Consider the following 25,792-nt stretch of genomic DNA (forward strand, 5'->3'; position numbering starts at 1 on the left):
TACAGAGATACAGATTGTTTGTGCAGACCTACATGCTTGCCTCAGTATGAAACATAAGATTAAGCACAGATTAAGCAGTGTTTATCCTATGCCAAGTCGGTGGAGAACATAAACCACTTGGTCTTGGCTGTCGTACAAAATGTTTAATAGCATCATCGCACACATTCTATGCACAGGTGGTCGCATTCAACACGGGGTAATGTCACTGCCATGTTAGTCTCATGTTCTCATGTCCTCTGAACCACTTAATGTGTTCACTTGTGCAGAAAAGAGTCAGAAAATGTGTTACACTATTCAACACATATATAATAAAAAATTGAATATATGTACACAGCTGTAGCCATGTTTATGTCCTTGTTTTTAGCAGTAACTATGACAGCTGTGGTTCCCCAAACACCTGGTGAAAGTTTCTGGTATTCATGCACAATCCAGAGTAAATAGATGGGGGAAATTCTCTAGATGGGGCTGATAGATGTGTTAAAAAAGATACAACACGGTGACAAAAAGGTTATTAAAGCCGTGAAGAACACCTCCTCAGTCACTTACTGTATTAGTTGCTAAAATGTCTTATTAAGAGTTAGAGATTTGGGGTGGAGGTGTGGGTGTGAGCAGCAAAGCTATGGCTGCCTCGAGTTTGGACTGCACACTGGGACATGTGCAGCAAGAGACATCAGGTTTGGCATTAAGCGGATGCTGCCATTTTCACTGGGAATAATCACAAACTGGGAATAGCAGCAGTGTGTGGGTTGGTGTGAGCAGTTTGCGAGCACACGTGTGTGCGCGTATGTCTGTTACATATTGATATTTCAGGATATTGATTGACAATCCGGTTTTGTATTTATTGCTGCACACATTTTGCATTGGATACTGGGGAAGAAAAAACAAAATGCTACCTTTAACTTGTGTCTCTGCCCTTGAAGTTTCGGGAGGAAAAGGAATGATGAGCGACATTTGTCTTCTCTTATCAGATGTCCCCTCGGTCTGGCTGAGCTGTCACCTTACTGAAGAAAAATGTCATTGTTTTCCTCTCAGTGCTCATAAGAGAATCTAATCACAGGCTGCCCAGCTCATCCTGTTGTCCAGGTGGCCCACTCTGGAAGACAACAGAGTGACTCTCAGCATCAATAAACGTCCTTAACCAGTCTGATGTGATGCAGCGCAGATTACACAAAGACTTGTGTACATCCAGCTAAGCTAATATCTGTCTGTACACAAACACAGACACACACACACACCTGCTCACATGGACTCCATCCTCCCTCTCCTCCATGTATTGAGTCTGCGATCAGTAATTCAGGGGGACTCTTTGAAAGGGTCTGCCAGTGTGGACAGAACACTGCTGTGTGATCTAAGCTGGATCTGTTTATGGACTTCACTGACGAGCTTTCATTTCCCAAACCAAACCAAAGCAGTCATACTCAACCAACCACAAGCTGTTCCACATAGTGCGAGATAAACAAAATTGTGGCCCAGTATGATATTGATTTCCACCCCCTTTTATTCTCTTTTTTGAAGCAATGCTGTGATTGATGGTTGAGGGGAAAGCAGCTCTCAGCATGTTGAAAACTGTATAGACTGCCCACCGAGCCCCCTTTGGATGGCATGGTATTATGTGGGCTGCCCGACAGCCTGTGCAGAATGGCAGAGACAGCTAAGCCATCTGCTATACTCTATTTTCAACTCTCTGCCTACCAGTGAGGAGAGATATGGCCCGAGGGAACTGCTCTTGCCGAGTCCCATTTGTTCAACAGGTCAGTTCAAAGCCTCGTAGGGAGGGAACACCAAACAGGATGTCATTTGTGGCACGGCCCAAGCGATTACTAAAAGCACACATTACAAACATACACCGGGCAGAGCTGACGAGAACGGGGGGGGGGGGACTAACGCAACAAAATAATCGGGCACCTCTGAGAATGAAAGGGGATTATTGCTGTCACAGTTGTCAAATGAGCATAACTCAATGTGTTCTCCATTGCTTCTTAAGCCAGGTCAAACCATTCATCGTGTGAATCGAACTCTGATCATGTAACGTGTTTCTTGGGTTTAGAGAAGTGAAATCAGTGCTTTCCAGGTGAGGATGAAACAGAAGCTGACAGGATTCATTTGAGATTACTTGGCGCAAACACAGTGTAATCCCCTTATCTGCATACTTACCTGGTCCTGACAGTGATCCAAGCCTACCTCGATGAACCTCATTGGCCTGACATTCTGGCAGGAGCAAATCCCTGTCTAATGTGTCAGCGTAGTCAGCTTTAACACCTGGCACGCCAGTGCTTATCTGCTGTGCACCCAAAAGCACCTGCATTATCCCACTGAAGCTTCACAACAAGTGAAAGGGGCTTACAATATCCACAGTGACATTACAGTTATGTTGTGCCACAATTACCCAGTGTGCAAAAAGCATAGGCCTACAGCGACAAAGGGCTTATGAACTGATTGAATACAGATACATGGCTCTCACCTGGTTGTCAGTGCATTTTGACACCAATTTCAAACCTTCATAGTGAAATTTAAAGCACAGGCATATATAATGTAATAATATTTATTACTAAGATTGTACATACTTTATAAATGAGCTACTATTTCATCTAGTCACATTGTACCACTTGAATGAAAATACTTTAATCTTCCCCAAATTTGGTATTTGAACGGACAGTAACTGTCAATCTGCTAAATCCTGTTGTACGAACTGGGCGGAAAATGTGTGTAAATGATACTTTGCACAAAGCACGCTATGGGGATTGGATATTCAAAAGCATATGCAGGTATTTCCACCTGATTATAACCTTAGACTACATGCTTTAATAAGCATCCCTCGTTAAGTCTTTGAACTATCGAGTTTTCAGTCATTAATGTGTAATTTCGACATAACTGCGTAGGTCGCTTTGATCTATAAAGAGTTCCACGATCGAGCTACACTGACATCTAGTGGTGTTAAGTGGCTTAGCTTTGTAGGGGGGCTCGGTTGGGTTGGAGCAGAGATGTGCTGTTCTGGTCTATTTTAACGACTTCTAACAGCAAGGCAGTGCATATTAAGTGCAAAACTAACTGAATCGTATGTAATTTCGTAACGTCAAGTCAAGCTCGGAAGTATGTAACTGTCAGTTTAGTGAAGACTACCAGCGTGTTCAATGAGCGCTGGAGGCGTTTGTTCCCATGATGCATTGTGGTATGAGCGCCCACAAAAAGGAATAAATTCCTAAAACGACAACATGTCTCACATAAGTGCTTCGCGTTGCAAAGTTATTTCAAGTCTTTTAGTCATTTCAAATGATGTTACTGATGTACTCTGTTGTAACAAAATAAAACTTAAGTAGGCCTGTATATGAAGAGGGGCGGGGCTAAGGAGCGAGGGCTATGCACTCCCATGATACACTTCGGATATTTGCGCTTGAAATAAAATAAAACTTTTAAATCAACAAGGTTAAATTATCACCAAAAACAATCGCTTGCGTATCATATCAGCCTGACTCCACAAAGAACGAACGTCGTTTTGAATTTTAAATTACAATGTTACCACCGTGATATACGATGTTAGGGCGCAGAACGACTCTCCTATCTCACCGTAATAACAGTATCTCTGCGCAGTGGCAGTATCGTAGCCTATGAGGTTTATCCGAGGCGCGATTATTGCTAGTTGAAAACTTTACCCAATACCCCGCTAAGACGACTTGAAATATAGTCGGCGAAGGCAATTTTTGACGGTCTCTCAGGAGACCCGCAATGTGTCAAACATAAATAATAACTACTAGGAAAATGATTTAACTTTGTACATCTCTACTTCGAAAATATAGGCGGGAAATATCAAAGCAAAAAACCTGATTTGTACTACGAATTTATACATCCGTGTCAATGTTAGTACAGAAACATAGAACCCCAGATAACGTGCTATTTTCCACACTATTTTATGTTGCTAGTAAATGTAGCTTCTTACTTCCGGGTTGTTCATATAAAACTTTATTTAAACTCGGAAGTGATTTGTTGTCGATCAAACTTTATACACACTCGGATATGAAACCCCAAAGTATATCTTCTACAAATGTGACGAGTTGACGATTAAAACGATAGGAAATAAAATAACAAGGAAACTGGATGACGTAAAATAACCTATTGTGGCAAATTTGGTAATTCAACATAAAAAAATGATAGATTTAGTACAGACAATGCGATAAAATCCGGAACGAAAACGTGGATAAAACGTTATTATTTTTTAAATCCTTATCAATATACGATTATTTTGCAATATTTAAGACAATAACCATCTGAAACGTGTACATAATAAAGCCAGTGGCCTATCTGCACTGCAACCGTGAGTGAGTGTGTGTGAAGGCGGATATATAATGGTCTCTCAACTCCGTGACGCCAGCTTTGCGCAGTGGCAGTATCGTAGCCCATGAGGTTTATCCGAGGCGCGATTATTGCTGGTTGAAAACTTTACCCAATACCCCGCTAAGACGACTTGAAATATAGTCGGCGAAGGCAATTTTTGACGGTCTCCAAGGAGACTCGAATCTGGTCTAACTACAACCACACACAATTTAAATGTAAGAATTTTCTCATGTAGGAGCTACCACGACATTGTTCTAAATGTACACACGCAACGATTCATAATATTAACAAACATTAGTGTACTAACGCTTTCAGAAAAATAACCCAACAATAAAAATGTCCAAAGTCAATCTTACCTTTCTCAAAATCAGCCGATCAAAACCCTGCACAGAAGAACATTAAACAAACAGAGGGTTAATATCATCTTCAAATTATCAGTCTCTTTAAAACCACGTCAAAAGTGACCACTGCCACTTTTCCTTAAGCCATCGAATTCAAGAAAAAATAAGTGAAATGTCAAATCTGAGGCACATATAACATTTGAGTGTAATAAGTCATTTACCGATTAATGTTCTTCATATTGATACTAAAGCGAGGAACAGTATTCCAAAAATTCGCTACTACATGAATTTACCCTGTTGGCACGAGGATCACACATTGATAACGCTGTTTTCTGTATCACATATTGCGGGTCTCCTGAGAGACCGTCAAAAATTGCCTTCGCCGACTATATTTCAAGTCGTCTTAGCGGGGTATTGGGTAAAGTTTTCAACTAGCAATAATCGCGCCTCGGATAAACCTCATAGGCTACGATACTGCCACTGCGCAGAGATGACTATGCAGCAGACATGAAACAGTAGTCTCTCCAACCCCACATACTCTCTGTGACGGTGACAAGGACGCCCTGACACCACTATACATCGTTTACATACACAAGGCGGACAATACAGGTCAGACACAGGAAACATTTCTTTCACTCATCACTTTCTTAGAAGTCTTCTACCTGTCATAGTTGTAAGTTATGCGTGTATGATATACTGGTCACGCATTGGAGTTTGGTGTTACGCACAGCCTCCTTTGTTTTTCCAAATTCATGTACTTTTTATTTTACATGTTATTAATGTCCAAAGAAACTTCCAGTCTCTCATCAGTTCCTAGAATATGTTACCAGTCAAATTAAAAAAGGCGAAACATAACGTAATTAATAGTAAAAAGCATTTGCTAATACGGGACGCATCACGTTCTATCGTTCTCCACTCCTTCTGTCACACTAATGCTTTCGTTTTCATGTTTAACACATTGCGGGTCTCCTGAGAGACCGTCAAAAATTGCCTTCGCCGACTATATTTCAAGTCGTCTTAGCGGGGTATTGGGTAAAGTTTTCAACTAGCAATAATCGCGCCTCGGATGAACCTCATAGGCTACGATACTGCCACTGCGCAGAGATGACTATGCAGCAGACATGAAACAGTAGTCTCTCCAACCCCACATACTCTCTGTGACGGTGACAAGGACGCCCTGACACCACTATACATCGTTTACATACACAAGGCGGACAATACAGGTCAGACACAGGAAACATTTCTTTCACTCATCACTTTCTTAGAAGTCTTCTACCTGTCATAGTTGTAAGTTATGCGTGTATGATATACTGGTCACGCATTGGAGTTTGGTGTTACGCACAGCCTCCTTTGTTTTTCCAAATTCATGTACTTTTTATTTTACATGTTATTAATGTCCAAAGAAACTTCCAGTCTCTCATCAGTTCCTAGAATATGTTACCAGTCAAATTAAAAAAGGCGAAACATAACGTAATTAATAGTAAAAAGCATTTGCTAATACGGGACGCATCACGTTCTATCGTTCTCCACTCCTTCTGTCACACTAATGCTTTCGTTTTCATGTTTAACACATTGCGGGTCTCCTGAGAGACCGTCAAAAATTGCCTTCGCCGACTATATTTCAAGTCGTCTTAGCGGGGTATTGGGTAAAGTTTTCAACTAGCAATAATCGCGCCTCGGATAAACCTCATGGGCTACGATACTGCCACTGCGCAGAGATACTCCGGTTAGTGAAAAAAAACCGACTATCTCCAACCTCACATAGTCTCTGTAACGGTGACACAGTCGTCTGACGTCATAATACAGAATATACATACAAATATGAACAATAACGGACAGACACTTTAAACACTTCTTCATTTCCACAGTTTCTATACTTCACATAATACTTCACCAGTCATGTGAACAGAGGGAACCTTTAAGATGAGGTGATGCTTCTATGATACACTGGTAACGCATTGCATTCTGGGATAGAACCCAACCCCCGCAGGATAAGCAGGTCTGAAACCAGCTTAAATTTCCTTCCTTTAAAAGCTTATTTTTTTCACCTTCAAACACCAAATGAACTCACGTGAATATGATATAATGTTCCATATTAAGTTTAAAAAATTATTCGTATATTTTATGCCCAGAATCTGCAGTTAGTGTCGTTAATTAAGTGTCAGAGTTTCTCCTAGCAACAGTCTCAACTTGGCTAAACCTCACACCTCACCTCAACTTGGCTGCAACTCTGCCACTGACACAAAGACGCTGTTGTTATGGTTAAGAAGGGCTCTGTTTCTTTTACCACGTAAATTAGAATCACTGAAACTGCAGCACGCGCAGCAGCGCCCCCTGGTGGCACAACACAGGACAAATACAACTACAGACAATCAGAACTATGGAAGCCTATGGGAGTTGTATTCTTATTCCTGATTAAATCTTTGAGAAGTGCATTTCTTCAGTGTCATACTAACATCTGGTGAATATACTTAACATGTAATATACCAAATACATTTCCATGTGTTTGGTATGTTATACATGTTCAAACAGAAATCAGATGAAACATGTTTGAACCTTTATGTTGTTGTGAAATAACAATGAAACAATGTTAGGCATATTTAGGGGTCAAAAGGAGAAACTTAGAGGTAATGATCGATCATCCTTTGCAGGTTAAAGTATTGTCAGTAATGCAACACAATGTTATCAAGTTGACTGAGCTTTTAATTTTTAACATTTTCCAAAAGAGAGAAGTCAAAGTGTTTGTCCAGCTGTGTTTCCTGCTGCTGCTGCTCTCTGTGAACACCTGTGGCGTCTGACCTGTGCGTGCCAGGTGAACCTTTCCCCACAGTCCCTGCAGCTGAGCGGCTTCTCTCCCGTGTGGATGGACATGTGTTTCTTCAGGTATCCCTTCTCTGAAAATCTGTTCCCACACACGGAGCAGCTGAACGGTTTCACGTCGTCGTGAATGATCACGTGTCTCATCAAACCCGCCTTCACCGTAAAACCTTTACCGCAGACGGAGCAGCTGAACGGGCTCGTCCCCGAGTGGACCGTCATGTGTCTTGTCAAACTCGTCTCTGCGTGAAACCCTTTGCCGCACACGGCGCAGCTGAGCGGCTTGATGCCTGTGTGGTGCGACATGTGTTTCTGCAGACTCTCCTCACAGAGAAAACCTCTATGGCAGACGGAGCAGCTGAAGGGTTTGGTGCCCGTGTGGTGCACCGAGTGTCTGCTCAGATATCTCCTCTCTGTAAACCCTTTACCGCACACAGAACAGCTAAACGGGCTCACGCCTGTGTGGAACGTCATGTGTCTCGTCAAACTCGTCTTTGCGGTGAATCCTTTGCTGCAAACCGAGCAGTTGAAGGGTTTGACGCCCGTGTGGACCGCCGTGTGTTTCTGCAGACTCTCCTCGCAGAGAAACCCTCGATCGCAGACGGAGCAGCTGAAGGGTTTGGCGGCAGCGTGGTGGACCAAGTGTCTGCTCAGATGTCTCTTCTCTGTAAAGCCTTTGCCACAGGCGGAGCAGTTAAAGCGTTTAACGCCGGTGTGGACAGACATGTGGGTGATCAACCTCTCCTTCTGTACGAATCCTCGACCGCAGACGGAGCAGCTGAACGGTTTGGCGTCTGTGTGGCCCATTGTGTGTTTCTTTAAACTTTTTTCCTCTGCGTATCCTTTACCACACACCGAGCAGATGAACGGCCTCACGTCTGCGTGGACGAACATGTGTGTGACAAGAGTGTGATTGCGTCGGAACGTTTTCTTACAAACCGAACAGCTGAAGGGTTTCTCTCCTGTATGAATCATCTCGTGTCTCTGCAGGTTCTTCTTCTTGCTAAATCTTTGGCCACATTCGGAGCAGCTAAAAGGTTTGCTGTCGGCGTCGCTTAGAGGTTCTTCATCGTTCATCAGAGTCACCAAACCTGACTGAGGTTCTCCGCGGTCCCAGTCGCCATCATCTTCAGTCTCTGATTCAGAAGAGTCGCAGTTCCCGTCTTCTTCTTGTTTCTGGCCGTCCTCTTCGTTTCCTTCTGTTTTCGTCTGATGAAGATGTAAGGGCTGAGCTTCATCTTCATCACTTTCACACTTCACCTGGGCAGGAGAGAATGTGAATTTGATGATGTCGCCCTCTTCCAGGCCCTGAAGGTGCTCTCCCTCCTGACTGCACCACAGATCCTCCTGCTCCTCTTTAATGTTGGGGGGCTTCTGGTCCTCCTGGTCCAGCTGCAGGTCTTGAAGCTGCTCTCCTTGCTGCCTGGTCACGGGTTCTTCCTCATCTTCCCGGTGCAGAGTGAGGCACCGGTCCTGCTGCTCAGCTGGACTCTCTGCTTTGAGGACCACAAGACGTGTGGTGAAGTCATCTATGTGGACAAGCAGAACACAGAACAGTTAGACAAAACAGTGAACAGATTTTCAATGTTTTTAAAATGATTTAATTATCCATGGCTGATTTGTGAGAGACATCACTGCTGTGGAGGATTTCATCTTGTAGGAGGTGTTTGTCTCTGAATGTAGAGGTGTGACTGCAATCTGACACTGTGGCATCATGGTCTACTCCACTACCGCCTGAGAAACTCGATACTCAGATAGCCTGCATTAGATTTTAGGAGGCGGGATCATATTGTGTAAAGAGGCAGAGTGGGCAGGGCCAGGTGTGAGATCTGACACCTGAAGTCACCAGTTCACACCTGGGGCAGAGGGAAGGACCCAGGACAGATCAAGAGAGACATATTCTACAGGAAAAATCATTCTGCAGCCCATAAAGCTGTAAATTATTATTTAACAAAACAAAATAATGAATAAAGTGACAAATCCCCACTTGTGGAACAACTGCCTTAGAAACTGGAATTCTTTTTCTGCCAGTATGTTGATGAAGAATGGTTACCCTTCGCCTGTTACAAAACGGTGGCGAAAGCGTTGGCAATGAAAAAAAAAAATATATATATTTAGCCTCCAGTCTTAACAACCAAAGTTGGTCAGAAAAAACTCCATGTTCTGGTTAAAATAATGCAGCGGTCGTCTGAGGACGACTGACTGAGACACTGAAAACAGCTGTATTACATATATAACATGACACACAGTTTCGTAACACATGTCGTAACCACAGATGCACTGACAGGCAGGTGGGCAGACAGACAAATAAGAGTGTTTATAAGCATGTTAAACTTTATTAAGCTACCATCATTTTTAAATGTCATGTTAAAACTACAATTAAATTGAAGTCGACGTAATATTCCTCAGAGAAAAACACCAAGAAATACGCGTCTCCTCAGCTGGTGGACTCATTACACACACACATATCTGTGGGTGAGAATGTAAACACACAGACTCTTACCATCTCCTCCGGCGTCCAGCTTCCGGGACAAAGTGTGTCCACTTCCCGCAGAGGGGGGAGCAGGCGGCTGGGTGCGGAGCTCCGCGCCGGGAGAGAGTGTGCCGGGGCTCCGGGAGCGGGAAAGGGAACTCCCCCGGTCCTCCATGTCTGCAAATGTTGATTCAGCTGAGCTAAGCTAACGGTTCAAGCTAGATATAGTTGAAGGGAAAGTACGGAGAGTGCAGAGGGACAAACTACTGGCGCCTTTACACTGGAAACCACCAAATACAATACACATTTGTTTTATTGTTTTGAATCACATGCTTTTCCAAATAGTAAGCATATATCATTAACTGAATACTCTCAGTCGCCCAGATTGGCCAACACAGCTGATGGTCTTTCAATTTGACAAAACTTCAAACTAAGAAAATCACTTGCTGAACAACAACGATTACATCATAGTAATTCTACAAAGTGGACCCAAGGTTTGTTTCCTCTGGTGAAACAGTAAAGCCGTGTAGTTAAAACTAATTTTTAATCAAAAATCTTGTAAAATTAAATACGACTGGTAAAAATTAAAACACAAATCCAGATACACTTAACCCCGTCCTGCAGTGTGTGTACATGCACAGCAGAGGGCGCTCTGTAACTGTATATGGCTGGGTGATCAGCGCATACTGTGGCCTTCCAGATGTGTAATGGACCAACATTGGACCAAAACGTGAGATGCTTTTTTAGATATCAACACAAATACGCAAAACCTCAAACAATTAACCTCTGATGTTGATAGATAATAATATTGTGACAGGGTTTTGATCTCAAGAGTCTCATATAATCCAGACGCCCTTGAGACCAGTGGAATCTAAAGTGGAATCAACATTTCTGCAATCACTTTCTACCAGCCTGTAGGGAACACTAATCGCAGTTATCTCTGATTAGGAGCTGGGTGGGCTTCAGAAGTAATCAGTCTGTCGTATCATTAGGCAGATGAACACTGAGCCTCTTGTTATCCTGTGAATACTCTCACCGTCACATAAACACATTTCATTTTCTCCCTCTCTCATTCTGAGCACTTATTAGTGTAATGTGGTTGACATGACTGTTTGTCTAGATATCTGAACACTAACACATTACAAGTAATTGTAAAGCCCATTATGTATTATGTGTTATGTATTATCATATTTTATAAAGCACTTCAGGCAATTATTCCACTTCAGTAAGACATATTAAGGGATACTGCTTACTGTTTTACCTTATGACTCAAATATTTGTCAAAGGTATCAGACATGTAACTGTGTGTGTAATCATTGTGTACCATTGCTTGTAGTGTACAGTATTGTAGTCCCCAATCCATAAACCGCTTGTGCTTTCAGATAAATGGAGTTTGGTTGAAGACTTCGATTTATTGCTTTTATCCCTCACCCAGTGCGACCTATTGATCTCTTGCTTTAACCATTCATCCACATCCCTTAATCAATGAGTCTGCACCAAATTGATTCCCAGGGCAGATGTTACCAGTGTGACCCGCTTGACCTGTAAATGACCCCGAGTAACAGAGGAAGATGTAATTATGGTACTCAGACAAATAACGTGCCCAAAGACCAACATACCGAATTTCTCACACACGCTGAACTTTCAAATGTCTCTTTCATTTCCTTCTGGATCAGACAGTGATTGGTAAGACGTGACTTTCTTCTATGAATGCCACGGTTGGAGAATTGCCAAACATGAACAAATAAATGGCACAGCATCACAGGACTAGTTCCTAGGTAACCATGTGATAGTGCTGACAATTGCTATGGAAACCAACATATCCTCTCATTCTCTGTCTCTCCGTTTTTTAGACAATCTGAGACAATCTTCCTCTTCCTGTGAATTGATTTTACTTCCCAGGCCGAGGTTTGACAGTTGTGGAGGACGAAACATCACGTCAGACGAAATATTCCCTTTATACTGAGACTCTTCACAAGATGCAGGATAAATCTCAATTTCATCAAATGTCTTTCTCGGCTATATGTCTTTACATTGCCGTGCAATACAAATGCAAAGAAGCCAAGCCTTTTGTCTACACAACACAACAACTACACATTTCTAATCTGCTCTGTTATAGATACAGAAACAAATATAATAAGACGGTTACAAATCTGTGTACCAATTAGCCTATTCCATTATTAATGCAGGTAGAAATGTAAATGAGATGTTTGGATTAGTTGGATTAGATGCTTAGTTGGATGCCCACCTTCTTTTTTCAGTGTCGAAATGTAGCAATGACACAAATGAACAGAGACCTCCAAAAGTTATCCACTTATTCAACACACCCAATTAAACTTGTCCCAATCCTCTAATGCCATTTGCCTTTTAATCACTTCACAGTGCACAAGGCGGTGCCCCCAATTAGCTGCCTCCTGTGACACCCTGACACCCGACTGCTTCATGACTCTATTTCAACTTCAATTAAGTCTTCTAACCCCTCAAGACAATCTCTTGTCATCTCAGCTTGATTTGTTTCCTCTTGTTTTGATTTGTAGTAGCATTAAAAGAAGCTGTTGTTGCAGCTGTCTAAATCACAGTGATAGTAGTGCAGGAAAATCAATTTAAATGACTGAATATCTGTATCTGAATGCATATTTAACATAGATTTCCTTGGAGTAAGGTGTTCTGAAGACACACAGAAAAGGTGACATACCATAAATAGATAGTGTAAGGAAATAGGTGTAGAGAATGGATGGATGGATCAAATCAGATAGCAAGTGATAAATGCCATAGCCAATCATAATTTAACGCACAAATCTGCTTCCCATGGGCGTTATGTGACGAGTGAAAGTGGTAAATTTTTCTGATTTGCTTAGTGGAGTGACAACAGTTATTATTGGACTTTTCCACAGGTCTGAGTCATTTTGTTGGTTTTTAGGGACAGGAACCTCCGCCTCTTTCAGACTAATAAGAGTTCCGGTTCCCCTCAATAGCCTGTGCCTCATAAAAACACCTTCTCCACCCTGTTTACTCAAGATCCAAAAGGTTTTATGGCCAATATTATTGCCTGCTACTAGAGCAAAGGTTAACAAAGTCAGTGGAATATAAAGACTGTGTGATCAAACGTTGCCTCAATCTTAAAGTAGTGAGATTTGGTTTCAAATGCAATGAAACTGGATGTTTGGTGGACCTACTGTATGTTTGGATGAGAAATTTGTATCACCTTCATTAGAGGTTAATTAAAATCCCAGCATGAAAGCATTTATTCCCAGGGACCCAACTCATCCAAGAATCGTGACCTTCTTAAATGAAATAGTCTTGATGAAGTTTATGGACTGATGCGATGAGTCATAGCAACCGGCCCTGTAATCCCTTAATAATGGCTATTTTAAAATCCTATTATTATGGAACAGCAGGTCCAAGCTCGCTCATAGAAATGAATCAAAAGTATTTTTTTATTAATGAAGTCAGAATAGAAGGATTTATCAAGCAAAAGTTATGTTTATGTAACATTTGAATGACTTATGTTAGGATTGGTGCCCATCAACAACAATAAAATATACTTCCACAAACTTATTGTTGACCTCAGTAGTGGCTACTAGCCCCATGATGTCATCTTCAGATATATTGTGGCTCATAGTAAAAGAAACAGGAAATTAATAAGAAGAAAAGGAATTGAAGTCTCAGTCATAATGGGATCAGAGTCAAAATACTGCGCTCTGATTGGCAAATACAATCTTCTTCCAATCAATGCAGGGAGTCAGTTCAGTCACTCTCAGGGTTTTGACTTAAGCCAATTTGAAGCTGCCAGAAAAACGATGTAATGGTATGAATCATTAAATGATAAACTAAATTAAATATGGATAACCTCGTGAGACATGAATTAACACCACATGTACTTAATACTTTAGATGGGATCTTGTCGTACTGAGTGGCTCAAATTTCAGCGGTAGTGTGAAGCGGAACATACTTTTATACGAGTCCCAGCCAGGAAAGTTGTTTTGTTAACACGGTACAGCATTTTGAGGGACATCAGGTGGGAGTTTTTTTTAAAGGTGTAACTTCTGACTCCACTGTGTCACGCTCCTAATGCTGGGGCTCAGCTGTTCTCGTCTTTCCATTTGTTATATGGAGCTAAAAATGTCTGGGGTGTTGCTTGCACTAATCTAACACCATGACTTATCGAGGAACTTTGCAGAAGAAGAACAAATTGCAGTGTGAGGCCCCGACCCCTTAAAACTCCAAAAGATGCAGAGTTTACAAAAAGTTCTGACTTCAAAACAACTTTTGCCTGAGTCAGCATATAGGCAAGTAATTTGGACTATGAGTATAGATATGGATATATAGATATGGGTGATTTTTCAGTTTGCGATGGATTACACACCATTTTAATGAGATCTTTTACTGATTAAGGCTAATAAAAGGCAATTTACAGCTTTTAATATACACTTAGTACGCTTGCTTTCACTTAAGTCATCCATCTGTCCTTATAAGTGATGATGTTGAATTATATTTGATCATCCATACATGCCTGTCTTCGGTTTGCAGGGGAACAAAACAGAAGGAATGAAAACTTCAGAAACCTTAAATTATGGCCAAACAAAATGTTCCTAATCTTGCCACTGCCAGGCCTGCAGAGAGTGAAACAGACTGGTGGTGCTTTGGTGAAGGTTATACTGTTAGAAATACACACAACAACCAACTCTGGAGTGTCTTCCAATGCCTGTTCACATCCAAGTCCAAGGCAGTAATGCAGCAGCCAGAGTGCCGCCTACACCACCACCTGAACTCCCTTTTTCAGGTCCGTGCTTCCCCTCGGGCCCTCTGCTCTGTTAATTAATACCACTAGCACAGCGTATTCATAGGTGTCCACGGAAATTATTTTCCGCGGTCCCTTGGTGGTGGGATGAGCAAACTAATTCACTCTATCAGCTGGAAACCTTTCAGTCTTTCAAATGGGCGTTAACTCTCAACTCTGCACCGTCACACCTGTGTCACCTACTTTCAAACGTTTTTCCACTAATCAGCTGGTTGCTTTGAATAAATTTCAAACTGATGTATTGTAACCTCAGTTGCCATGGTTCTACTAGAAGCATATTACACTCAGGTTATTTGTCTATACTGTGATTAAGTCAAAACGAAATGAGGGTAAGGTGTACACAGGGTCAGAATGAATAGGCTTCTGACATTGATGGATTAATGAGGAGTCAGGTGAGGCAATGCATGCAGGGTTGGCTTATTCCAATTATAATGCTGACACGCCTGAGTAAATTGATTTACAATTGCACAATATCTATTAAGCATACATCCTATTGACGCCGCCATCAATGTAATTAAGGTGTTTACTTGACGTTACAAAACAGTTTTATGGCCTTAATTGGAGAGTGACTAAATGGCCTGGACCTCCCCCGTTTCACAGCGTCCTCATTTACAGTGTGCTGCTTGTGATATTTTGTGTGGGCGCCCTAATGTCAGCTAGTCCTAGCTGATCTCCCATTAGACATTTCTGGTTGTTGCTGTCTGAATCACAGCATTAGTTTAGAACTGGTCCAACTCCCCTCATTACTCTTCCTGTTGTGGATTGGTAAACAATACGTTTGGTCATTATCAGCGGAAGCTTGGTTACAGTCCTGCTATCATAACTGCTAACTATACTATCACTCAATAAAAACAAAAAAATCAAGTCTTTAAACTCATAATTGAGCCTTTAACTAATTGAAATAGCATTGCAGTTTGTGGTTTATTTTCATGCAAAAGCTCTCAGGTTCATGAGTCATAAAGGAAATTCCAGCTTATTGCAACATTCCGCACTGCTTAGTAAAATATTTGGATGCTTGTCACTGTGGTTTTGGTAGACAGAGCAATGTTCACCCCATTGGCTTTCATTTGTGTTAATCATGGCACTACAATCCACTATAACATTTATATGATATACATAATTAATGTTGCACCCTAATGTAGAATGTAGCCAAGCAAGTTCATTCCCACTGATGTGATGTTGGCTGCCCCCATGAAACATAATTAGAGCCATCAGAGGTGCAATTCATCTCTCCTCATGTTCAAATCAAATTTAGAGGATATAATCATGTATGCTCCTCTGTTGGTAGCTAAATGTGGCTCCTCTGGGTCCAGCTCGATTTCAGCCATGACAGTGGACTATTTATATGCGATCGCACAGTCATGTGTTCCACAGACGAAAAAGGAAAGTGCCCTTTAACATAGAAAAGCCAGAGTCCTGCATCCAGACTTTCAGTCAAGCCACTTAGTTGCACACAATCCTTTGAAATCTGAAAGCTTCCAACAGGTTTGCCATTTAACTACACTGAACCTCTCAGCATGGCGTGATCTTAAAAAAGTGTCTTTGTTGTTATCTACTTGATCGACGGGGGAGAAGGCGAGTCAATGAAAGCACTCGGCTTTGACATTTACAGGACAAAGTGCTTCATTGACGCCCCGAAGTCGCCTCAATCACACAATGGAGTAGTTACAGTGTATTGACACACGAGGGAAAGGACTGGATCTGTGGCCTAAACCTTAAACACCGGCCACTGGTTAATTTCCAAAGAGCAAGCCTGTGTTTGTTTACTAGACTACACACACACACACACACACACACACACACACACACACGGATTCAGGAGTGATGGAGCATCAGTATATGGTCAGAATCCATGACAAATCTGCTGTCTCACAGGTTCTCATTCCACCGACTAAACACAAAGGGCAGGATATAACTTGGCATACACACACACACACACACACAACAGTACACCGATTTAACAGACAGAGAAAATAACAACCTTTTGTTTTTACAGATATGTAAATAGACTTACAAGTTTCAGTATGTCTGCCTGAATAACTTTTTAAGGACATACTTTAGTAACTGTTAAGGTGAAAATCGTCATGCCCATTGTTTAAGAAGTTGTCTAAACTAAAATGATTCTAAGCGATTGAATGTAATGTCCACAAAGTGTTGACGACAAGGGAACTGTCTTAAATCTAATTAATGCTCGTGATGAATAAAAGCTAGAGATGAAAATAAACCCCTGCAGTGAAAATCTTGAAAAGTGAGAAATGTTAACTGTGAAGCAACAACACTAATAAATCCGATCTGTGTTGGTGTATATTCTAATGTATTTCTGTTAATCTGCTATAAATTCATCAGCTTTATAATGCCTCCCAGTGTAAAGATATATCAACTAAATACTAAGGCAAAATGAAGTTATTGAAGTCAAAGTAAAATACAGTATATAGATTTTATAACATGTATTATTTATGCTTGCTTTAACAAGCAAATGTGCCATTGTGCTCTGGTGAGTGGCAACACTGACTGATCTGTAAATTCCTTAGCTCATCATCTACAGCTGAAGGATTTAAATTTTATTTCTGATGAACTTGCTAAATTGCCAGCATTGTAATTCTGTGGTTGTACTCGGCTTCAATTGGCTACTTATTCACACGGCACAAGTAATAGTTTAATTATCATATGAATCAGCCGCCCTGTTTTCTGTCCTATTGGAGAAATGGGTCAGAGAAATGAGCAGCGTTTTCATCTAAAATGCTCATTTGCACAGTTGCAGAACAGCAGAATAAAGAGAGGCGACTTGCATTTGTATTGTATTGTATTGTATTATTACTATTTAGATAACACATGTTCAGCTGTGACCTAGAGGGTGGCAAGCAGTGTAATTTTAACTTTACAAATTACACATACAGATCCACATGGGATTAGATCACAGACAACCTACTTCATTATTGTAAATAGCATGAGGTCTCCAGGTAATACGAGTCCTGTGTGAATAGGGATAAAATAGAAACTGTGTCTTATTTGCCTGTTGTAAGTAGCTGTGACTCAGGTTTCACTTTCTCCTAATTGATTACTTGCCCACTTGGTCAGTATATTATATTCTGTTCGAATACTTTGCTCATCTGTGCGGACAGAAACCCAGTCGACATCCCATAATGCATCAGATAGTGACAAAAGCAATCTGGCCAGGAGGAAATTAATTGTTGGTTATGACAAAAGTGTGTATCTGAGTGAGGCTTTAAATGTCAATAAAAGCCTGAATACAAGTTACACTGTTATACTGATAAGAAAATAGAGGACTGCAGACCTTCAGCTTGGGCTTCAATATCCTATGTGGCGAGAAGCAAAATGGGGAGATTGGCTTTTGTGTTGATTGAATGGTCACTTCCTATTTGATTGCTTCCTCCGTGTAGCCACTGGACACTCGATTAGAGGTAGACACAGAGGATGAGGGGAAAATAGAGAAGAAAGCCGTTTCTACACAATCAGGATTTCAATCAAACACAGGTCCTAACTGTAATAACTTTGTTAAAGCCTGCGGGTGAGATTAATAGCTTTGGTTTAACGACACTGATTATTGACTGAGAAATGTGGAACACTTCACCACTTGCTATTCCTGTGGGGCAGAACAAATAATGTGTAGTTTACAAGAGTCTGGAGGGACAACGACCCCTGAACCTGTCAGGCAATATTTCTATTGTGTCAAAGCTGTTGTTGAATTATTGTATAGAGGTCCAGCATTTGTAGTGACGCCTACTCTGATCACCTTGTGCCACCAGAAAGAGCAAGCAAACTTGTCCATGTGGCAATTCGCTGGTCTGCAACCCTCCAAAACAAAGCTTCGATCATTTCCCTGCTCCAGTCTCTGAAGCTCCCTTCTGTTCTGGCTGCCATCCATGGCGCCATCTGAGCCACCAGCTCATTGACTAAGACCGGGCTGACTCCCATAGCCTGCTGCCTGGAGTGTGTGTCTGCCATCCATGCTGGCATGCATTACTCAGGCCAGTTCTGTTGGCTGGAATATCATGGATTAAGGTGGTCCAGAGGTTTGTGATCTGCCTGAAATGCTTGCAGGGAGCAGTTGTCTTCTGTTGTTTCTTGCTTCTCCTTACATCAAGCTCAGGTCACTCAGTTCATTTTAGCTTAATTTCTGGAAATTTATAGTTAAACAGTAAATGATCTTTGATTGTGATGTCCTGTGTGTTGTGCCTTCATAATGAGAACAGTCCCTCAAGGATTGCGTCTGCTTTCAACTAGAGGGAAATATCGCTGTTGTGGAAACAGAAGATCTGCCGATAGCAGTTGCTAAGAAACTGCTGAAGTGTTTGTGTTGGACAGTGATAATTACACGACTGGAATATGATCACTTGTGAATAATTTATCCACTATACGATGGAGAGATGAGAAGACGGGGAATGTTGCATCCCAAAGGTGTCAGAATCCATGTAAACACAGTGATGAGCCACTTGGAAGATCTCCAGCAGAGCCAAACTGAAAAGAAAGGTCCTGCCAGTGAGCGTGATTTAAATCCGGGTTGTGACCATTTTGGCTAAAGGAATCCTCAGTTGGAGAAATTGACAGAGCTCACATCAGGATTCAATAGGAAAGAGAGCAGACACTATAACAGCTTGTTACCACAATGAATACAAAAGCTGTCACGACTTGCCAAGTGAGAAGTGAATGACTGCTCTATTTTGTAATGGAAAAGTGAAATAGCCTATTTTAGTATGTACAGTCTTGTGTTCAGTTCTCTTTGTTTGGCATTTGCCCAGACAGTCTTGGTTTGAGTCCAAGTCAATAGATTGAATAATGAATGGACTCACACAACTCGCAGTTCAAGATATCACTCAAAGGAATTCTTCTTGCTACCAGAGAAAGACCACACAGTTGACTCAGTTACTCCTCGTCTGCACGGAAAGTTGTCTGCAGCTCAAGCTTTGGGTGCCATTGCCAGCCAGCCAGTCACGATATTTGTAATACATCCCACATTACAGCAACACCACTGGTACCACAGCTACCCCATCTGCTCGCTGAAAACAGCCTCTTTAAAAGGTGCAGAGTGCCGCTCCTGGCAGTGTGAAGATGGATATAGTTGCATGCATCATCCACCAACATCTTGGTAATGATATAGCATATGATGGGGAATATACTCACACCCTTTAGTGCCTACAGCAGACTCTTAAATGTCAAGATTAGAGTTATAAAAACTCTGAATTCACATCTTATACATTACCTCACTGAGTCTCAAGCATATTCATATTATACACGTTATTTTTCCGACCTGTAGTTGATTTACTTTGTTTCAAATCAGGGATGATTTACTTATTGCGTGGTTCAGTTTAGTTTCACACAGACATAATCGCCAAACAAACCAAAATATAGTGATGAAAGCCATGTGAGAATGCTGCCTCAGCTCATTGGATAGAAATGCCTGGGGATCGACAAAAACAGGGAGAGATTGTAGTTATCATCTGGGTAAATAACAGACAAAACAATGCAGCAGAGCCCCACATTCTACTTAAAGACATCTAGATAACTGCACACTACCTCAAAAGAACAAGTGCTGTCTTCATTCAACATTCTACCATTTATTATGTTAATCTGAAGGTGTCTGAGGTAAAACTGAAATGTTATAACCTTTTCATTACGTCTGTTTCATTTGTGGCGGATTGCCAAAGCACAGTGTGTGTGTGTGTGTTTGTGTGTGTGTGTGTGTGTGTGTGTGCCTGTGTGTACCCTCCCTGCAGAACGGCTGTGTACACACCTGCCCAAATGAAGAGATGAAGATTCAGACTGCACCAGACTAGAACAACATACACTAAGTGTGAAAAAAACTTTAGCTTTCATGCAAGGAGAATTTTAAAGCTGGGAACTTTCTTCAACAATTCTACATTGACCTGGAATTACAGAAAATGAGGGGAGAACAGAATGTCTCACGGATATCTCTCCATGATGTCTTCGCCGTCAACAAACACGACTGGCATCAACCTGGAGGAGAAAACTCACAGTTTATGCCATCGCCACCTCCCCAATCCTCCCCAGAGTCTTGATACATAGTTCCATTTTTTACAAACAGCTATTGTGGGACCCCCAACATAGCTACAGGGCCTGTGCACTAAGTACCACAACGGTCCAACAGAGAAGCAAACAGTAAATCCACCTTTACAAGCTGCAGTTGCTTCACTGATCTATCAAAACACAGACTTGCCCACTGGCCTTCGTCTTCTGCTGCAGTTCATTTTATTTGCGCTCATCATCTCCTGCCGGGTTTTCCCATAACCTCAAGCCAATCAAACTGGGTCAGGATCTGGAAATGGGATATAGTTACCATGTGATTATTTCAAAGGGCCGTTCTTTCAGAGGCAGGGAAAATAAACCGTAGCTATTCCAAGATCACACTGGGAGACTCATTGTATTCCACACCGGTTTCTCATCTCTTCCTCATTTTCAGCTCAGGTATTGATTTGAGAAGGAGGACACCTGCGGCAGCTTCTTTATTTTTGTTAAAGAAGCTTTTTTATCTTTTTAGAGAATTGTTCTCTGTGGTTCCCTATCCTCTAATTAGAATGAGATGCCCGGCAACCATGTCTGCTCCTCAAAGATGATTCTAACATAACAGCATGTGACATTTTGCTGCTAATATTCAAGATGCAAACCTTGTAAATGTCAGAGGAAGATATATAAACAAAAATATGAATACGAAATATGTATGCATGTAGTCCACACACACATCACATTCTAGGCATATTAAATGCTTAAAAGAAGAGCAATCAGTCAAAGCAATTAACTTCTTGACTCCTGTATCTCAGTCTGTATCTACTTAAAGGGCTTTATTGGACCCTAGCTGTGATGCATGAACCTCATCTTTTTAAGATTTTGAGGTCACACAGGTGTCAATAACCTCCAAATGGTTATCTTAGCCACATAAAGTAGAGGTGTCACTGTCAACTCTAAAAACTCACTTAATGAATGTTGCTCCCATAGACACACACACAGAGACACACACGCAAGTCTATGTCCATGCCTGCGGCAGGAGTCTCCTGTCTAAAGTAATGATGTCATGTATGCTGAGGTATAAGGTCAGCTGCTGCTCTGAGCACGAGGAGCTGCAGGATTATTTTGTCCCCGGTTACCATCGCACATTAGATAACCAGCAGGTACCTCAGTGCAGCTTGTTTGAGCTTGGTTCAATGTTATTCCACCATAGATCCAGATTCATTTATGCAAAATAAAAATTCCGTTTATTATGGTGTTGTCTGAAATGTTATCCTTTTTGTTACAGTTAGTTATATTAATTTCTCGGAGATATTACAAAAATACATGTGGGCAATCTAAGACAATAGCTTGAAGCAGATACAGAACGGTAGATTCTCCAGAGAGCTTGTAAATTTCCCGTCTGGCCTCTTCCTTTCAGAATGAAATAACAACCGCTTAATATCAGCAGCAGCCCGAGCTTACAGCAATGTCTGTTTTTATTTTTCAAAAACTCTCAAAGTAGCTTAATAGGAATACAGGCAGGGACTGGCCTGGGGGAATAGAGGAGCTCCTAAATGCTCTTGGAATTTCATGGGCACATACTGCTCAGGTTAAGGAATTTATAAGAATAATTGTAAGTGTAACTTTGAATTTATTACTGCATTTTGAAACGAGGGATAATATGGCATAACACACATAATTCGCTTACTGGGAAATAAATTTGGATGATGAAAATGCTGAAAAATGGCAAAAATTTACCAAACTGTAATTTGAAACCCTCTTTTTTCCATAAGGTGCAGCTGTGCCCCTTATATCACACTGACACACTATTGACCTTGGTTTGGCTTGTTATCTGTGACAGCGAATGATAAGCATGTGAGAGAGAGAGTTGACTGCTTGGGCACTGGCTTTGTCTTTAACATAAGAGCTCACTCAAGATAATTAGCTGTGGGAAAATGGAGTGTCTTGTCCCTTTGGAGTGAGTCTGTTGATCAAAGTCATTCGACAGGCTGACTAATCCCTCTGTGTGACTGGTCAGAAAAACAGCAGGGGTATCAGATTGTGGAGTGGCGGCTGACACACACTGTTTTGCATCACTTGGCCTCATCTGCAGTGAGACATAGCACACGTGTAAAGCCTCGCTCCTGCATAAATCTGTCTTCAAACTCAACCTAGTTAGAGTTAGAAGGCATAATAGGAAACTACAGTGTGACAGTCAGAATTTTGTTTAGTCCTATGCTGCCAATTTGGATTGATGACAAAATATTTCATCATGATTCACTCAGCAGTGTTGCCTTTCATGTGCAACAGCCCAAAATCAAACTGAGAAAGGAGGTCTGATGTCCACAATGTTCACTTTAGTTCCTCTCTCCATTTCCAATTTAGAATCTAACACCAGAACCTAACACGCCACAAACTGACAGCACAATTGCATAGTTAAGGAATGCTCACTGGCAGCACAAAGAACAAAGGATGTGTAACCCTATCCGCTAGGGGGCGCTTCAAATGAACCAATCACAATCACAGCAGGGGGCCGGCAACCCAAAACAGTGACTTCTCACTGTGAAACGACCCTGATGTTTGTCTTTACAATCCTCTGTTCCTACCACTACATTCATTCAGGTTGACCAGCTGGCTTGTAGCCATTTTCACTGATTTTGTCTGATTTTGTCTCAAATAAATGTTGTAGTTGGCTTGTATCAAGACTATTGGTGACTTCATGGTCAGCAGTGCGTTCTTCATCTGTAGTGGTGTCTGTTGTCATCAAGCGGGGCAGGAAGTGAGCATGGTTTGATCGCACTTTGGAGAAGAGCACACTGAAGCACAATGTTGTCAAACTTTATTCAGAGCGCTGTCATTTTTGCTTTGGGTTCGCTGATGCATGCAACCAGGACGACACTACAGGCACTCATTCTCTTCCTTTGTAATTTTGACAGAGGCTCTAAAGATGACAACTTCAATTGGTCTTGATGAGAACAACAAATACTATTTGGTAGCCTGTGTCAGCAGGGAGTTTCTCTCCTTGCCTGCTGTTAATGCCATTTGGGAAATTAAATGAACAGCCACATTTCCCTCACAAGAGCATCTCGTGGACAACATCGCTGTTGCTGTGAGTACGATTTTGGCTTCTGTGTGCCAGGGGACACCGGTCACAGATAAAACTGCATTTTAATTGAAACAGAGAATTTGGCAGGCTGGTTTCAAAAGGTTCACTCTTTGATTGATGGGCATGAGTTAAAATAACAGGGTCCCTCCAGACAAAGGCTTTGCTCGCTGAAGCAAAAGATTAACTTTTGCCAGCAGATTTTTAAAATGAAAATCCTTACACACAATTAGTACTTAGAAATGGAGCATAACACACAGGTTTCTTACGCATGAGTAACAGGTTAACCACATTAGGTCACACTCTGTCTTCTTTCTCCATTTTGTCATTTTTGATGCAGCATTCTGATTAAGGGCAGAGGCTCCATTAACCGGTAACACATAGAACGTCGTATCCCGCTGCCACACATCATATGTTAATTTAACCATTCAGAAATGCAGCCTAATGATTGCAAACATGCAGTGTCGGCTAGCTAATGAGGCTGGCGGATGAATGACAGTGCTAAGGCTGCGGAGTGGCAGTGTATCTTTCCATGCTCCATCAGTGTCATGTCAGGATGAGCATCTGGCAGCAGACTTACTGCGCATTGCTGTGGCACAGCTGGGCTAATTGTTTTGTCAGCCAGGAATTTCATCCATCCATCTGTTTTTTTCATTCCCACATAACCTGTGCCGGGTAATGAGGAGCCAACATTTACCAGGTGAGAGTCAGGATGCACCCAAGACAGGTCTGCTTGTCTATCACACCTTTAACACACTGTCCACATTTACATGCCTTTCCTGATGTTGCTCAATAGGGAGTTGTGATTTTCTGTAAATTGGTACCTGCACTTGGAAAATGGACAAGGGCTGTCCAGACAGAACAGGTATTAGTTATTTTAAAATGCATAAAACACATCTATGGGTAACACAAGCTTTAACAAACTCACTTGCCACCTGTTGAAATCCAATCTCCTTGCAAGACAAATCCAAGCGACAAATCTATGTACTGTAATTCAAAGTAAATGTAAAGTAAAGTCCCATCAGTGAATATTATCATCCAGATAATGCATAATCTGGATATGAGTCCATGTTTTTGCCAGTGTACCAATAAATCCCAAAGTTGTACTGATGATCACTTAAAATGAGTAAATATGCTGTATTGCAATCATCTATCATAAAATGCTTATAAGAAAGAGCTGTTATTGCTGTATTTTAGTGAAAAATCTGATCTACATGTTTCTCTAGGGTCTGATTGAAGACTTATTTCAGTTGAAGTATAGTGCCTAGATCAACTGTTCCAGTAATAACTTGAACTCACCTCAGCCTATGGAACGTGGGCTTCAAAGTCCATATATGCCCAAACACACAAAAGGAGATCAGATCATTAGAAAATAGGAACTGGTGTCCAATTTGTCAGCCACCTTACCAAACTCTGAGACCAGCTATTAGCTTGGTACATAAATCCTGTCTGTTTATCTCTTTATCCAAACACAAATGTCAGTAACTATGTACAAGGACACAAACAGAGAACTCTCAGCCGTGTGAACTTCCATTCTTTTCATGCCATAGCGAGTGTGAGAGGCGCCTCACTCTGAATTAGGCAGACACTATAATGAGCCCACTCATAAACCACCATTTCAATAACATTTCTTTTCCCAGAAGTGAGAGTAAATTTAGGATCTACTGATTTATAGCAGGTTCACTTGAGATTGTCTGAGAGAGAAAACAAAGGCAGAGGTGAGCTGTGATGCCGTGGACATCATGGCATCATTAAAAGTTTCTGGTTCGTACACAGACCGGCCGATTTTATTGATAATAAAATTCAGAGAAATTGTCTTCAGCCCTCATTACTACAGCCACCTGAATTCAACTTCCTGAGGCTGATTCGTAGCGTGCATAGTGGAACGAATGTGTGGAAATTGACCTTTGAGTCATTCAAATCATTTGCAGACATCTACTCTTTGCAGGATATTTGGCCTTCTG

At 41.5% G+C, this 25,792-nt stretch overlaps 1 protein-coding gene and 5 non-coding genes across 6 annotated transcripts; 2 read left to right on the top strand and 4 right to left on the bottom strand.

The window, feature by feature from the left end:
• Positions 1-3,576: 3,576 nt before the first annotated feature.
• LOC142990878 (U4 spliceosomal RNA) lies at positions 3,577-3,717 on the top strand. The gene has a single exon (XR_012960838.1). It is a non-coding gene; the product is annotated as a U4 spliceosomal RNA (small nuclear RNA).
• Positions 3,718-4,364: 647 nt separating this feature from the next.
• Positions 4,365-4,505, top strand: LOC142990892 (U4 spliceosomal RNA). The gene has a single exon (XR_012960852.1). It is a non-coding gene; the product is annotated as a U4 spliceosomal RNA (small nuclear RNA).
• A 516-nt stretch (positions 4,506-5,021) lies between these two features.
• Positions 5,022-5,162, bottom strand: LOC142990889 (U4 spliceosomal RNA). Its single transcript, XR_012960849.1, has one exon. It is a non-coding gene; the product is annotated as a U4 spliceosomal RNA (small nuclear RNA).
• Positions 5,163-5,635: 473 nt separating this feature from the next.
• Positions 5,636-5,776, bottom strand: LOC142990894 (U4 spliceosomal RNA). Its single transcript, XR_012960854.1, has one exon. It is a non-coding gene; the product is annotated as a U4 spliceosomal RNA (small nuclear RNA).
• Positions 5,777-6,245: 469 nt separating this feature from the next.
• Positions 6,246-10,185, bottom strand: LOC143015353 (uncharacterized). Its single transcript, XM_076169317.1, has 2 exons — positions 9,991-10,185; positions 6,246-9,016 (listed from the first exon to the last, which is right to left on the bottom strand). The coding sequence occupies exons 1-2, from the start codon at positions 10,133-10,135 to the stop codon at positions 7,404-7,406; spliced, it is 1,758 nt and encodes a 585-aa protein (XP_076025432.1). The 5' UTR covers positions 10,136-10,185; the 3' UTR covers positions 6,246-7,403.
• LOC142990893 (U4 spliceosomal RNA) lies at positions 6,250-6,390 on the bottom strand. Its single transcript, XR_012960853.1, has one exon. It is a non-coding gene; the product is annotated as a U4 spliceosomal RNA (small nuclear RNA).
• Positions 10,186-25,792: the final 15,607 nt, after the last annotated feature.

The sequence above is a fragment of the Genypterus blacodes genome, unplaced genomic scaffold, assembly GCF_046128005.1.
Source record: "Genypterus blacodes isolate CSIRO-AG114 ecotype Tasmania unplaced genomic scaffold, CSIRO-AGI_Gbla_v1 ptg000015l_1, whole genome shotgun sequence".
Taxonomy (NCBI): Eukaryota; Metazoa; Chordata; class Actinopteri; order Ophidiiformes; family Ophidiidae; genus Genypterus; species Genypterus blacodes.